The sequence below is a fragment of the Ursus americanus genome, chromosome 12 (genome assembly GCF_024610735.1).
Source record: "Ursus americanus isolate L20-20 chromosome 12, mUrsAme1.1.p, whole genome shotgun sequence".
In the NCBI taxonomy this organism is placed as follows: Eukaryota; Metazoa; Chordata; class Mammalia; order Carnivora; family Ursidae; genus Ursus; species Ursus americanus.
In genome coordinates this window covers 50,637,562-50,652,191 of record NC_142138.1, presented here as the reverse complement: position 1 = coordinate 50,652,191, position 14,630 = coordinate 50,637,562, and the positions used below count along the sequence as shown (strand labels likewise).

The 14,630-nt window shown below is 42.5% G+C and overlaps 1 protein-coding gene across 3 annotated transcripts in view; it reads right to left on the bottom strand.

Moving 5' to 3' along the window:
- CDC14A (cell division cycle 14A) overlaps nt 1-8,618 on the bottom strand; it is a 190,235-nt gene extending 181,617 nt beyond the window's left edge. The window contains exons 1-2 of one of the 3 annotated variants that reach the window (XM_045801664.2): nt 5,049-8,618; nt 4,714-4,955 (exon numbers count right to left, since the gene is read on the bottom strand). In XM_045801664.2, coding sequence (XP_045657620.1) covers nt 4,714-4,783 — 70 coding nt within the window. In that variant the 5' untranslated portion in view covers nt 4,784-4,955; nt 5,049-8,618. The remainder of the gene's footprint in view (nt 1-4,713; nt 4,956-5,048) is intronic. The other 2 variants (XM_045801666.2, XM_045801667.2) reach the window with 2 other exon arrangements.
- Between the last annotated feature and the right edge of the window lie 6,012 nt (nt 8,619-14,630).

Below are 14,630 nucleotides of genomic sequence, written 5' to 3'. Positions count from 1 at the left end.
CAGAGCCAAAGAGAGAGACTGGATCCCAAATTCTGTGCCAGGGCAACTCCCAAAAAGCTGAATGATGAATGACGTGGGGAGGAAAGTTAACATTTAGAACTGCAGCCACCTTTTTGCAACCAAGTAGAATTCAAAAATAAAGGCAGCCCATGAAAGGCAGAGCACAGAGAGGAAGAGAAATAGGAGGTGACATTCTGTATCAACCACGATGGAAGAAACTACACATATTTTTTATTTTGTGAATCACAAAATTCTCCTTTTGAGTCCATTTGAGTTTTATTGTCTGTAACTAGCTACATAAGAGTCCGAAATGACACAGACCTTACTGTTTTTAAACATGTGATCTGGGATTATTAGCATAATTATATCTGGGGATAAGTACTAGAAATCTGCATTTTTAAACAAGCATTCCAGGTGATGCTTTGGCACAGGGCCTTAAAAGATGAGAAAAAGTTGAAAAAGATAAAAGGTGAGCACTCTAAGCATCTCCAGAGGCTGAAAATGCACATTTTAACTAATCCATTAATTGAACAAATATTTATTGAGCCTCTTCTTTGTACCAGGCATTGTTCTTGATGCTGGAAATAGAATAGTGAACAACAGACCCCCCCCCCCAAAAAAAATCCTCCCTTTAAGGAGGTTGCATTTCAGGTGGGGGAGATAGGAAGGGGAGAGAAGTACAATAAAAAAAAGTAATATGTCCGATGGTGATGAGAGTTATAAAAAAGAATAAAGCTGGATCCAAAGGTCCATGGTAAGGGGGTGCTGTTTTACGTAGGGTAGTGTAAATGGACTCAGGAAAGCTCATTTGAAATGGAGTTGGGAGGCAAGAAGGGGGAGCTCTCATGCACCACCACTCATTGTCAGTTGCAGACCCCAATGGGAAGAGATTTACTTACATTCCCAACAGAAAGAAGTCTACTTTACTCCTCCAGCAGGAGGAAGAATTCCTTCTTGCCTGGCAACAAGCTCAGCCAATAAGAAAATACCACAACTTGGGGCACCTGGGTGGTTCAGTTGGTTGAACGGCCGGACTCTTTATTTTGGCTCAGGACATGATCTCAGGGTGGTGAGACTGAGCCCTGCATTGGGCTCTGCACTCAGGGTGGAGTCTGCGTAAGATTCTCTCTCTCTCTCTCTCTGCCCCTCCTCCCTACGCTGCTTGCTTGCTCTCTCGAGGTCTCAAGAAAGAAAGCGAGAAAGAGAGAGAGACGAAGGAAGGAAGGAAGGAAGGAAGGAAGGAAGGAAGGAAGGAAGGAAGGAAGGAAGGAAGGAAAAAACCACAACTCAGCCAATGAGAAACTGTCACCACTCTGAAGTCTTGCTTTCCTTCAACAGACTGTAATTCAAAGCCGCAACCTTCCAATGTTCACCTTTTCTCTATAAAGTCTCTCTCCCTTTGATCTCCAGACTTGCCTATAGTTTGCCACAGCACGCAGGTCCTGAACTGCAATTCCTCTGTTATTCCCAAATAAACCCATTTTGCTGCTAAAATAACCAGTTGTTTTACTTTTTTTTTTTTTTAAAGATTTTATTTTAGAAAGAGAGCGTGTATATGTGTGTGCAGGGGAAGAGACAGACTGGGAGGGAGAGGGAGAGAGAACCTGAAGCCGACTCCACCATGAGTGTGGAGCCCAGCTTGGGGCTCAATCCTGCGACTACAAGATCACCACCCGAACCAAAACCAAGAGCTGGTCGCTCAACCAAGTGAGCCACCTGGGCACCCCTGGCTGTTTTACTTTTAAGGTCAACAGTAGTCAGAGGAATCTCTCTGTTGAAGTGTTATTTGAGCAAAGACCTAAAAGAAAAAAGAGGCGTACGCTATGCAAATATTTGGGGAATAATTTTTCCAGGTAGAGAAAACATCAAGTGCTAACCAGTGAGCCCTGGGCACTTTGGGAGCAGTCAAGGAAAATCAGGATGAATGGAGCTGAGTGAATGAAGGGGGAGGGGATGAGAACAGAAGGGAAGTAGGGAGGATGGGAGCAGCAGATCTTAGAGAATCTGGAGGCCTTGGGATGCTCTTTGGATTTTAATGGTATCTGCGCTGATTGAACTAAATCCACATTCCTTATCAGAAACTTGAGGCCTTGGCCCTCCATCCCCCAACACCTTGCAAGCTTGTCTTTAGCTATGTCTGATTTTATACCTGTCCTCTTCCATGCCAGGAAGATGTCTATTCCCTGGATAGGCCATGCCCTCTATAGCTCAGTCCCTTCCATGATGCCCTTTCCACCATCTCTTCTTGCCAAAATCCTCTTGGCCAACAACAAGCTCAAATGCTACTGAGACTTAGAAGCAGAAGACTTCGTTAGACTTCGTTATTCCCTCTCCTGGGCTCCCACAGGAATTTATCTGTACCTCTGTTCGGGGACGCTTAGCAGCCTAAAATCTGCAATAAAGGCATCACAATGGATGGCCAGCATTCCCACTAGATTGTGGACTGTTTCTTCTCCTTTAAATCTCCCCACATTTAAGGGGTGCTTGCATTTATTAAATCCTTGACAAATTTGTTACATAAAAAGGTGAAGCATGTCTGGGGTATGCTGAGTGTGGCTGGGGCCAAAGGGCACGTGAAAGGAAGTTCAGGGATATACAACTAGCAAAATAATAGTGACTTTCTAACACCAGGCCAAGCATTTGAACTGTTGCAGGACAAACCTGTGCCTCCGGATCCCCTGATCTTCCATTTGCAGTAAAGAAGGCTAACAGTGTTTTTTAAAGCTATAAGTCTGCGTCAGGGTTAAAAAATAAAGCATTCAGATTTTTAGCAGAGAATAAAAGAAAAAAATGCTGTCATACATGTCACCCTCATTAGTCTGAAGCCCAGACACCATTGAGGTGAAGTTGGACATATTGACTTTGGAGTCCGACCTACAACCGAGTCTAGACTGTCACTCACTGTGTGATCTGAGCTAGCTTCCAAACCTCTCTACACATCCGTTTTAGCATCTGTAAAATGGGGATGGAACTAACACCTACATATTGTGCTGTGAGGACGAACAACGTAATGTGATGTAAAGTGGCCCCTTAGCACAGGGGCAGATAGTTGAGCGTTCAATACATATTCGCTGTTATTACACATTACAGTGAAGCACCAGCTTATCGACCTACCAACCCTACAACCTCCTTTTGCAGATGAATCAGGTGAAAATTTTGCAGGAATAACAGCTGAGTCATAAGCAGGTAAGAGTTAAGAAGTATGAGAAAACATTCAAGAATCTACATTTCCTATTTTCTCTTAAAATTTTATGGTCTGTGTAAAGACCACAAAGTCTAAGTATTATGAAACATCCTTCTAAAGACGTCTAGAATTTTGCATAGAAATTATAACTCAACATATTACATATATCTCAACATATCTCTGATCAAATGACTACTTCACTAGTAGTAACTCAGCTTCTTTTTTTCTAAGATTTTATTTATTTGACAGAGAGAGAGCAGAAGCAGGCAGAGGGAGAGGGAGAAGCAGACTTCCGGAGGAGCAGGGAGCCGGCCCCGGGGCTCAATCCCAGGACCCGGGGATCACGCCCTGAACCAAAGGGAGACGCTTAACGGACTGAGCCACCCAGGCGCCCCATAATTAAGCCTCTTAATTAAGAGTCTTAATTAAGTTTCTATTTGCCTCTTCATGGGAAAAGGACAGGGTAGGAAATTCTATCTGAAATAAGCTTGAGATCTGTAACACTAGGAAAAAAGTGTCTGCCCTTAAAAATGAAATTCACGAATACTGTATCATCTATCTGGAAAGTGACATCTGTCTTCCTAGAGCAATTTGCCACTTTTAGAATTGTTGTGAAATGCAGAAGCAGAACCTGGCTGAGAAAAATAGAAACAAATTAAAATCCAATCAGTCTTCTGGAAGAAAGCTCCACTCCTCTACCATGACTCTATTCTTTCACTTCTTAGTCCATTGTCTCCACGTTCCACAATCCTTCAGCTAAACCTTGAGCCTAAGAAGGGAGCCCAGGGCCAGAGAGGGGTGAATCACATGAACCTTGCAGGCGACCTGCGTTCACATCCCAGTCTAGCTGTTTCCCAACCAGCTATGTGACTTTACCCAACCTGCTATGACTTGATATAACTTCACTTCTCTGTGAAAGGAGAATACATGAATAGAAGAATCAATCAAACTTCATCTGTCCTGCAGGAGAAGTGAGAGAGCACATGTGAGGCAGATCGGTACCGAGCTTGGCACACTGCGGTCAATAAATGGTAGCCACACTACGTGATTGCTCAGTTTAACATATCTAACCTCTCTATAACTTGTAAAGGACAAAAGAATAAACAAAACAAAACAAACAAACAAACAAAACGTCAGGCAGCCATACCCTGGGAATTCAAGGGTGATTAATGCAATAGTCTCTATGAAATCCATTGAATTATATATGACAAAGGCACCTCCCCCCAAAAACTCTTCACCTGCCAACCTCCCCTTTACATAACAATTCATACTACAGAGATTAAAAAAAAAAAAAATCAACGTTCTTGACATGTAACCCACTACTGGCCCTGAGTACAAGGGTGATTTCAGTGCCAGTGCACCAGAGACAAATTCCAGGGAAGTGACTCTAAAAAGACACCCACACCCACGCATACCTCCAGGACCTCAAAATGAAACAGCCAGATCCATAGGTACCCACAGATAGATTTCTCAGAGCAAGTCATTTCAGAAACCTACTGGGGCCAAAACCACACTCATTCCACACTGACCTGCAATTTGTGGGGCCCATACTTCCTCTTCTTCATAAGGATATCCGCTTGGGCTATAAGGACCCCACATATTCCGAGTTACCTTTGCATTCTTCTGGGTGGCACAAGCCTGTTGTACTCAGGTGAGAAGACAGAAGAATTCTGCCCTATCACATGGGCAGACATAGTGTTCGGTTACGTTCTATCAGTTAGATTATAGGGTGGAGGAACGAGATCAAATTCCAGTGTAGGAGTCTTCAGGCCTGTAATGCAAGTAAAGGTATGGATCACTGTTGTTTTGCCTTCCGCAAACACCAACTGGCCAAAAAAAGTGCGATCTGATTCTAAAATTTTACCAAAAACTGCCTGGAAGTTCTTGGAAAAGCAGAAGTGTAAGATAATGAAAAGTAAAGCCAAAGTATAAGATAAGAAAGCTGACTGCCTCAGAGCCTGTTAGCTCGATTCTGCTATTTATAGTATAGTGGTTTATTCTGTGTCAACACAATCAGGGCTGAATTCGATATGACTAACAGTCTCGGTTGATTCTCTTTAACTGGGTCAGATTAATGTGCCGGCTGCACCCCCGTGTGGGAGAACCATTAATCATAAACTCAATGTTGATGTTTCAAGGTAATGTTAAATTCTCTTTTCCAAATTGGTTGAATTATACACTGTCATGTCAACCTCTCTTTCCCCTGTGGCTTCCAGGAGAAGCCTATAAACGACAGAGGGCTGAGCCAGCTCAGTGTGTCCCTAAAGCAACTTCTAAGGAGCTGAGGGAGGCTTGGCCTCTAAGTTAGAGATGCCAACTGTTTGTGGTAGTGAAGAGTGAAGAGCCAGGCTTCTTGGGTTCAACTCCCTGCTCTGCCACTTGTCAGCAACAAGATCTTGGGCAAGTTTCTTAGGCTCTTAACCCCACTAAACCTGCTTCTCCATTCATAAAATAGAGCTAATAATAATACCACCCTATAGAGTTTTCAATGATTAAATGAGATAATTCATTTAAAGTGCTTATCATAATGCCTGGAATATGGTAAGGGCTCAATAAATGTCAGCCATTCATAATAATAACAAATATCAGGCTAAACGAAGTTTTCCTAATAGTTTCTCTCTCAAAAACATTCCGATTGACACATACACCAGCCAGGGATTCTCAAGCTCAGTACTGTTGACAGTTTGGACTTGATAATTCTTTGTCATGGGTGACTGTCCGATATGCATTGTAGGATATGCGTAGTGTTTAACATCACTCCTGACTTCTAACCACCATGTAGCACTACCCAAGTTGTGACATCCGAAAGTGTCTCCACACATTGCCAAATGTCTCTGCGGCGGAGGGAAGGGGGGAGGTGGGGGCAAAATCACCCCAGTCTGCGGACCACTGTGCTAGATCAGTTAATAGCTGCCGTGAAGGACACACCACTTTGTCAAATCGCTCTCGACTGAATCACCTATGTCCACCACGTAACTAAATAGGAAATAAATCACACACACACAAAGCTGCCTTAAAATTACTGCCTCCCTTGCCATTAATTCAACTCTGTGCAGAGACAGTGCCTGTCGTTTTTACCTCAGGGTTCTCAGTGTCCAGCACACAATGGACAATGCATGATTGAACGAATGCATGGTGAATGAATGAAGACACTTCTGAGCCTTTTCACTTTGTGAAACAACTCTGAGTAGCATCTAGGTTTCCTCATTCTTTGACTCCAGTCAACACACAAAGGAGACAAACACTGATCACACCCTGCACACCCCCATACCATGAGGGAACACGCCACGCCGGGCCGAGCTGGGTCAGGCTCACAGGCGCAGGGGAAGGCAGGAGCACCTTTCCCACAGAGCTTCGGGGCACAGAGCCAAGGTCTGAACACCAGATCATCTGCGGCAAACAGCGCCAAGGGCGTAGCTGGAGAAGTGGGTCCAAATAGGTCAGTAAGCAAGGAGACCTGCGGCAAAATCCTGGGATGACAGGGGCTGACCCAGTGCGGCCGCAGAGCACAACACTGAAGGGAAGCTCAGAGCAGGAAACGGTGCGGAAAAATTCCACAGACAGGCAGAAATGCCTTTGGCTGGATCTGAATTTGTTTTGGATAACTTGTGATATGCTCATTGAAGGGCCCAAGATGGAATGAGACCTGGCTTGTGTCATCCACTGCTTGAATCAACCAGCTTTGTGCCCATTACCGTTTCAATCAATATACTCTGCCTTCACCCAGATCGTGGATAAGCACGCTGAACGAAGCTTTTCCTTAGAAACTAGGATTAGCTCCCCAGTGGGCCATTAAATGAAGGCGTTTAATCACGCAGAGGACAACTTAAATATGCTACAAAATGACACATAAATCACAAAGTTCAGCAAACAGAATTTTCGAGCGAACATCACTTCGCCTATTTACATATGAACCCCCCCCCCCAAATGATGCAACCGTAACGGGCGATTGCATGATGCTTCCGAAGCTCACAAACGAGGATTCTTAAATCCCTGGCTATTTGCTACTGAGATATAAACTGGTAAACAAACAACAGAGCTCTCTCCAGTCAGGTCAGCTCTGCCTCCTGTTCCTGCATTGCCCAACGCGCAAGTTAACCATTTGCACAATCTTAATTCAGCTAAAATGTATTTTCTTCTTATCTTTGCGCCCTTCATTATGCAGAGGTATGCAGACTCAGAGGTAATCATAACACCTGATAGCCCCATGTGAGAAGTTTCTTCTCCGGTCATGCGTTAGGAAGAACTACGTACTTTCCTTAAGAAAATACTGGGCTTTGGAGGAATGATGGAGGAAGGGAGAGCGGATAACTAATAACCTAGCATGTCTCCCTTTTTTCTTTTGCCAGGAATCCTAGACCGAGCCTGAAACTAAATTCTAGTGGTTCACTTGTGTTTGACTTTTATGCCTGGGTGTGACGTTCTCCCCTAGTTTTTATTTCTCTGAGCCTGATTTGTAATTTCTTGCTTGAAACTCACCATTTTATGGTATGGGCATATCATAAGGCACCTCAAATATTTTGTGAAATGAGGTCAAGTATGAATAAAGATTAAATAAAACAGTGATCAAAGTGCTTATGTTACGTAAATGACATTGTAAAGTGAGAGGTGGGATCAGCCTTAGTAATTAGTCAAATAGTACAATGGAAAAGACATAATTATTAGAAAACTCACAATAACATTTGGATTTTTTTGTTTTTGAGGCTTTTGGGTTTTTTTTTGTTTTGTTTTGTTTTGTTTTTTAGGATTTTTGACCCCCCCTGGAGCATGGATGCCTTGGAGGGTTAATACCTTAAGGCTTTATCAGTCAGCAGTTTACTGAAGACCAGCTGACATGTATGTAGGATTATATACAGAAGGGGATCCTGATAGGAAAAAAAATCCAGAAAGGGCAGGTAAGATAATGTCAAGAACCAGCCTCGTAATCTTTAAATGGTGCTGTTGCAGCCCCAAGGAATGTCTTGGCAGTATTGCACAGTTTCTTGGCGATACTATACCAACACGTCAATCACGGTGACCGCCCCACCCGTAGCCCTACGGAAGAGGCAACTCGAGCACCCATATTTTACCTCTGCAAGGTTCAGCCCTTGACCAGAGGGCGGTCAGCCCTCACTGCCACCCCGACCTAGAGTAAATACAAAAGATTTCCTGTTTAGCCTAATTCAGCAGCGGATCACAGAACACAGGTGGAGTCATTTCCATCAGCAAACTGCTACTACAGAACAAGTAATAATGCATGTGGTTCAGAATTCTAGAGAAACAGTGAAAAAAAGTATGCTTCCTTACCGCCCCCTCTGGAACCATTCACTTCTCCAACGAAAGTAACATTGTCATTGGGGCGCCTGGGTGGCTTAGTCAGTTAAGCGCCTGCCTTGGGCTCAGGCCATGGTATCAGGGTCCTGGGATAGAGCCTGCCTTGGGTTCCCTGCTCAGCAGGGAGTCTGCTTCTCCCCCTTCCTCTGCTCCCCCCTGCACAACCCCCTTGCCCCTGCTCACGCTCTCTCTCTCTCAAACTTAAAAAAAAAAAAAAAGCTTAAAAAAAGAAAAGAAAGTAACATTGTTGCTAGTTTACAGCTAGCCTTTAAGAAATTTTCTGTTAATTCGTAAAAATTTATAGTCTCACAAGCTCAAAACTTGAATAATCATCAAATTTTTCTTTTCTTCCAACCTTCCTCATCCAGTTAATTCAAAAGTCCTAAATTCTATTTCAAAAGGCACGTGACCTCTGTTGTCCTTGTTGATTTTATCACTACTGCACCAGCGGCTTTACTTGTCTCCCCGAGTCTGCTCATCTCTTTCACATAGCTACCAGAGTAATCCTTTCTGTTGCTGTGACCTCTATTATGAAACACATTACATATATGAATAATATAAACATATTATACATACAAAATGGTATACACATAATGACTTCTGTCTATATTTTCCAGAATAACAATACAACACTCCATGTGCCTACCGGCGTAAGTCATAGACCAATACCAGCACTTTGGAAACCCATTCCGTGCACTCTTTTGTTTGTTTTCCCCCCTCCACCCTAGAGGAGCCACTTTTCTAAAAACTGAGTTCTCCCATTATCTTGGGATTTATTGTAGCCCAATAAAATAAAATTATAGTTTTGCAGGTTTTTGAGACATTCATAAAGGGAATTACACTGATTTATTTATTTATTTATTCATTAGACAGAGACAGCCAGCGAGAGAGGGAACACAAGCAGGGGGAGTGGGAGAGGAAGAAGCAGGCTCCTAGTGGAGGAGCCCGATGTGGGACTCGATCCCAGAACTCCGGGATCACGCCCTGAGCAGACGCTTAACGACTGCGCCACCCAGGCGCCCCTGGGAATTACACTGAATGCATGTCTCTGGGACTTGCCTTCTCAACTCAGAGTTGTTCTGATGTTTGTCCATGTAGCAGTAATTCATTGGTTCTTCCTTTTCTTGCTGTATCATATTCCACTGTATGACTGTACCACACTTTTCTTAGGCATTCTCCATGCATTTGAATTGCTTGCTCTTTTTGAGCTATTTTTAATAATACTTCTAGAAACACACTCATTTTTTTTTTAAGTAGGCTCCACACCCAGCATGGAGCCCAATATGGAGCTTGAACTCACGACCCTGAGATCAAGACCTCAAGGAGAGTGAGAGTCAGACGCTTCACTGACTGAGCCACCCAGGCACCCCCTACTGTAGATGTTCTCGTATATACCCTGGTGCACATATATAAGAGTCCATCAGCTATATATCTAAGAGGGAAATTCCGGGTTGTAGGATCGCCCATCTTCAAGTTCACTGAGTAATATCAACCTCTGCTCCAAAGCACTGGACTAATTATATTTCCACCAGCAGCACGTGAGAGGTCCTGTCATTCCACGTCCTTGCTAACACTTCAGATTTTAAAATTTTGCCAACCTCTCATGAGTGTGCTGTGGTACCTCATTGTTTTCACTTGCATTTCTATGAAGATGATGTGACCAAGCATTCCTTGTCTCTTTTTAGTAGTGCTCTGGCTGCCTCCTACAAGTGTTTACTTATACAAGCTTTATTAATATTCAGTTATCAGTATTTTCTACTTATTACTATGATTTCTCTTTAACCCATGGATTAATTTCCAAATGTATATGATTTTTAAGGTTCTTTGTTACTGATTTCTAACTTAAATGCATTGATGCCCATGAATGTGTTATATTTGGTATTCATTCTTCATAAACTTTTAAGAATTTGTTCTATGGACAAGTAAGTACATAGTCAATTTTCATATATGCCCATGTTCTCTTGAAAAAAATGTGTATTCTCCAGTAATTGGGTGAAATTGGTTGCAGAAACATATCTCAAGTTCTACCATCATCTAGGTCATTCCTAGAGTCAATCAGGCAGTTTGAACCTCAGAAACGCAAAGATGAGGGTTGCAGCTAAACTTACCATTTTAGCTGACATCTACTTTAAAGTAAAATCTTTGGGGAAGAGCATCAAAATTCACTTCTGAAGAAAAAAGTAGCATCAAAATTCACTTCTGAAGAAAAATGTAAAGTAAGGTTAAGGAGAATTCAACAGGGACGCCTGGATGGCTCAGTTGGTTAAGCATCTGCCTTTGGCTCAGGTCCTGGGATTGAGTCATGTGTCGGGCTCCTTGCTCAGCGGGGAACCTGCTCCTCCCTCTGCCTGCTGCTCCCCTGCTTGTGCTCTCTCTCTCTTTCTCTCTCTCTCTGACAAATAAATAAAATCTTCAAAGGAAAAAAAAAAGGAGAATTCAACATACAATAAGGGTGCTGAATGAGGAAGTGAGAAGAGGAAGAAAATTAGCTTCTATATCATAATTTTGTCTAGGGCCAGCCTCTAGCCTTCCTCTTTTCTTATGCTTTCTGAGGTGGTGGCTAATTATTCTGAAAATTGATCAATGCCAAAATGATCAGTGATTATCTGTGCTAATTGGCCAATATGACTCCCCTCCAAGGTGACATTTGTATTTAAACAGTCTTTCTGAAGACTCAATGCCAGAATCCAAACGTCATGACTTTTTTTTGAGAGAGAGTGCGAGCACATAAGCGCGCATGTGCGTGGAAGGGTGGTATGCAGAGGGAGAGGGACAGAGAGAATCTTAAGCAGGTTCCATGCCCAATGTGGAGCCCATCGCAGGGCTAACCTCACGATCCTGAGCTGAAATCAAGAGTGGCTCACTTAACCACTGAACCACTCAAGCGCCCCTATCATGACTAATGTTTATCCAGTCACCTCATCTCTAACTACCGTTTATTCATTCCCACAAATTTGAGAGAAACATTCCTCCTCTATCCAAAGGCTACCATCCTCTTGATTCCATCCTCTCCCTCCGCTAGTGTAAGACGCTGATCCACTGAATCCAACATCCCAAGAGACGTTTCCCTTAATGATTCTAATCCATGAGAGCCATCCAGGGGAGACTCCCCAGTGATTCCATGACCTTCTGGTAGTGGGGGTGGGGTAAGGATTACTCCTCAGGTCCAAGGCAATTCTCTGGCAATTTTCTACTTTAAATTTTCTACCTAACTTTAATTTTCTACTTAACTTTTGACAGAGCATCTTGACAATCCTCCACCAGCTTTTTTGGTATTTCATGGAATTGTGAAATAACAAAGAGAAATAGAAATAGCTAGAATATTAGAAATATAGTTGGTAACATCTCTGTTGTAAAGGCAAAAATTACTGAAACACTCTTTCTCAATAGATTATCAGTTCTGATATTTGAAAGTAACCAACTGCTGAGAAGTCCCATGACCACCTTCCTACCGCTCCAGCTTGGCTCTTTCTTGGACCCAGAGCATTTCTCAGTGCTTGTCATGTTTATCCCTGCGCTGGACCCAGATATTCTCTACACTATTTCTTGGGATCCTATCACATGATACAAAATTTGGAGTTGACTGTAGTCTCTCCACCTACCCCCATCTTGCTGCCCTCAAACACAAGAAATCTGTATTTATAAGGATTTTACTGTTAACAGTAGGGAAATTGAAAGGAAAATGCCAAAGTAAAACAAAGAAACAAACACAAGAGTGTTAAAAATATTAAGAAATCCAAAAAGTTCTCAAAGCCATGGTCCTTTCAGATTCCTGCTAGGATGGAAACTAGGACAGAATTCAGTGAGATAACCTGCTGTTCATTCTTTTCTTTAGAGTTGAATCTATCAAACTTCTTGACTCCTTTGTGTTCCTACCTAAGGGGAAAGGTGTGTTGATCCTCACCACAAAATGCTCTTTTCCAAAATATTCTTGTCAAGGCATAATAATAGGTGGCACTCTCTTCTACTGAGACCTCACACCATTCAAGAATAATTGTCAGGGGCACCTGGCAGGCTCATTCGGTGGAGCATGTGACTCTTGATCTCGGGGTCATGAGTTCGAGCCCAGTAGAGCTTACATTTAAAAAAAAAAGAATAATTGTCTCACACTAGTTCCCCATAGTCTGGCACTGGTTTGGGAGCAAAAGTCACGGGGGAAGGAAAGGAGCATCTAAGCAAAATCTCCTTTCACGACTTTGTCTAAGTCAGCCCCATAAATCACTTTTGTTCAGTTTTTCCATGGGCTCTTGGTCAACTCCTTTCAACTGCATCCAAAATAAGTTAGTCATGCAAAACAATAAAAAAGCTCTATATATACACCTAAGCATGAAAAGCTTAGGGAGCTTGAACTTGCTCCTGAGATCCTAGAGCTTCGTCCACCAAGAACACTATGATTGATGCACAGGTCATGCCCTGAGGGGATCCGAGAAATGTAGGGAGTTAAATTCAATCTTAGCAGTACAGTGAAGTATTCAAGGGCCTGGCTTATAGAGCCACACCGTCTGGGTTTGGATGAGGGCTATTTCCTAGTTGTGTGGCCTTGGGCAAGGTAATTAATCTATTTCCTCATTTCTTACAATGGCTTATTGTGAGAATTACACAAGTTAATATACGTAAAACACTAAGAAAGTTTCCTGGCATATAGTAAGCACTATTTAAGTGTTTTATTTATTTGTTTGTTTATAAATAATCTCTACACCCAACGTGGAACTTGAACTCACAATCCCAAGATCAAGAGTCACATCCTCTACAGACTGAGCCAGCCAGGCGCTCCTAAGTGTTTTATATTTTTATTACTTACATTAGTATTAACTTTATTTTATAGCTACCTTTTCTGAAAGCCATTTTTAACCACAAGAAGTTTGGCCCCAAATTGGATATATTATATGTGACAGGAAAAAGAGAAACATTTTCATTATAAAGTCCTCTGAGTTTTGTATTGAATACAGTGTTCCTTACTGATTAGGGTAGATTTTATTTACCTGCAAAATACACTCACCACCACGTACAATGAGAAGAATACAATATGCAACTTCTGGCATTGGTTACCTAAAGCATCAATGTCTACATTAGAAATGACCAAAACACTTAACAACAGTTTCTTTCTTATTTCACAACCAAAATTCCCAGCACACAGCGTTCAACCTGCGCATCTCTTTCCTGATCCCTCGCTGTTCTTAAACACCTGTTTAAGGGCTTTTGGTCCAATCATTGTAAAGATATTTTACTTTGGGAAGTTATCAATAATTTCCTCGCTGCAAAATCCAATGGCTTCATCTCAATTGCCATTCTTCTTGGCAAATCTCCAATACCATTTTCTAAGGGGACGGAAGAGACCACAATGACAAGACAGGAAGTCCTGTGCTGGCCCTGATGAAGCTAAGTCACAAGGCTTTCAAGAGCTGGTGGAAAAGTATAAACTTGATTCCACAGTCACTGAAGTTGTTGAAAGCTGTGTACAAGAGTAGTTTGGCAGTGGTGCTGGATTAAATTGAGGAGAAGAAAACTCAGAGACAGAGACACCATCAGAAAGGCCTTGCTGTTATCCAGGCCAAAGTGTCCAGAGCTCAGAGTAGGGCATTGACTGAGCAATGGAGAGGAAGGGGTTAGTTAGTTGATTATATTTGCAATTGAAGGATAATTTCTGGTCCCACAGCATAATTACACTTCAGTAGATTGACTTGTAAGGTGTCTTCCCAGTCACCCTCCATGCCCCCCACCAACTGGCTGTAAATCCCCTGAGCTGAGTGGCTTCTCCTTAGCCTGTGCCTAACATAGCATCTAGCCCCAACATAGATACATAAGACATGCTTTTTAAGTGAAAAAACTATTAAATGTAAAAACTAGTGAAGGCAGAATTGGACATGAGACATGAGAATCATTAGTTGACATTATCAATCAATGACTTTAGGCTGCCTCCCATTTACATGAAGGAAAGATGACTTTCACTGTTCCAGTTTCTAGCGGAGACTCTGTAACAAAGTCAGAACGAGCAAAACCACCCAATTTTCCAGTGGTTATCAAGATTCTTCTCATTGTCGCCTGCTTCTCCTGCAGCAAACGATAAGCAAAAATTATACAGGGCAGGCTTCACCGCCTCCCCTAAGTTGGTTCTTTCCTTACTTCTCTTTTC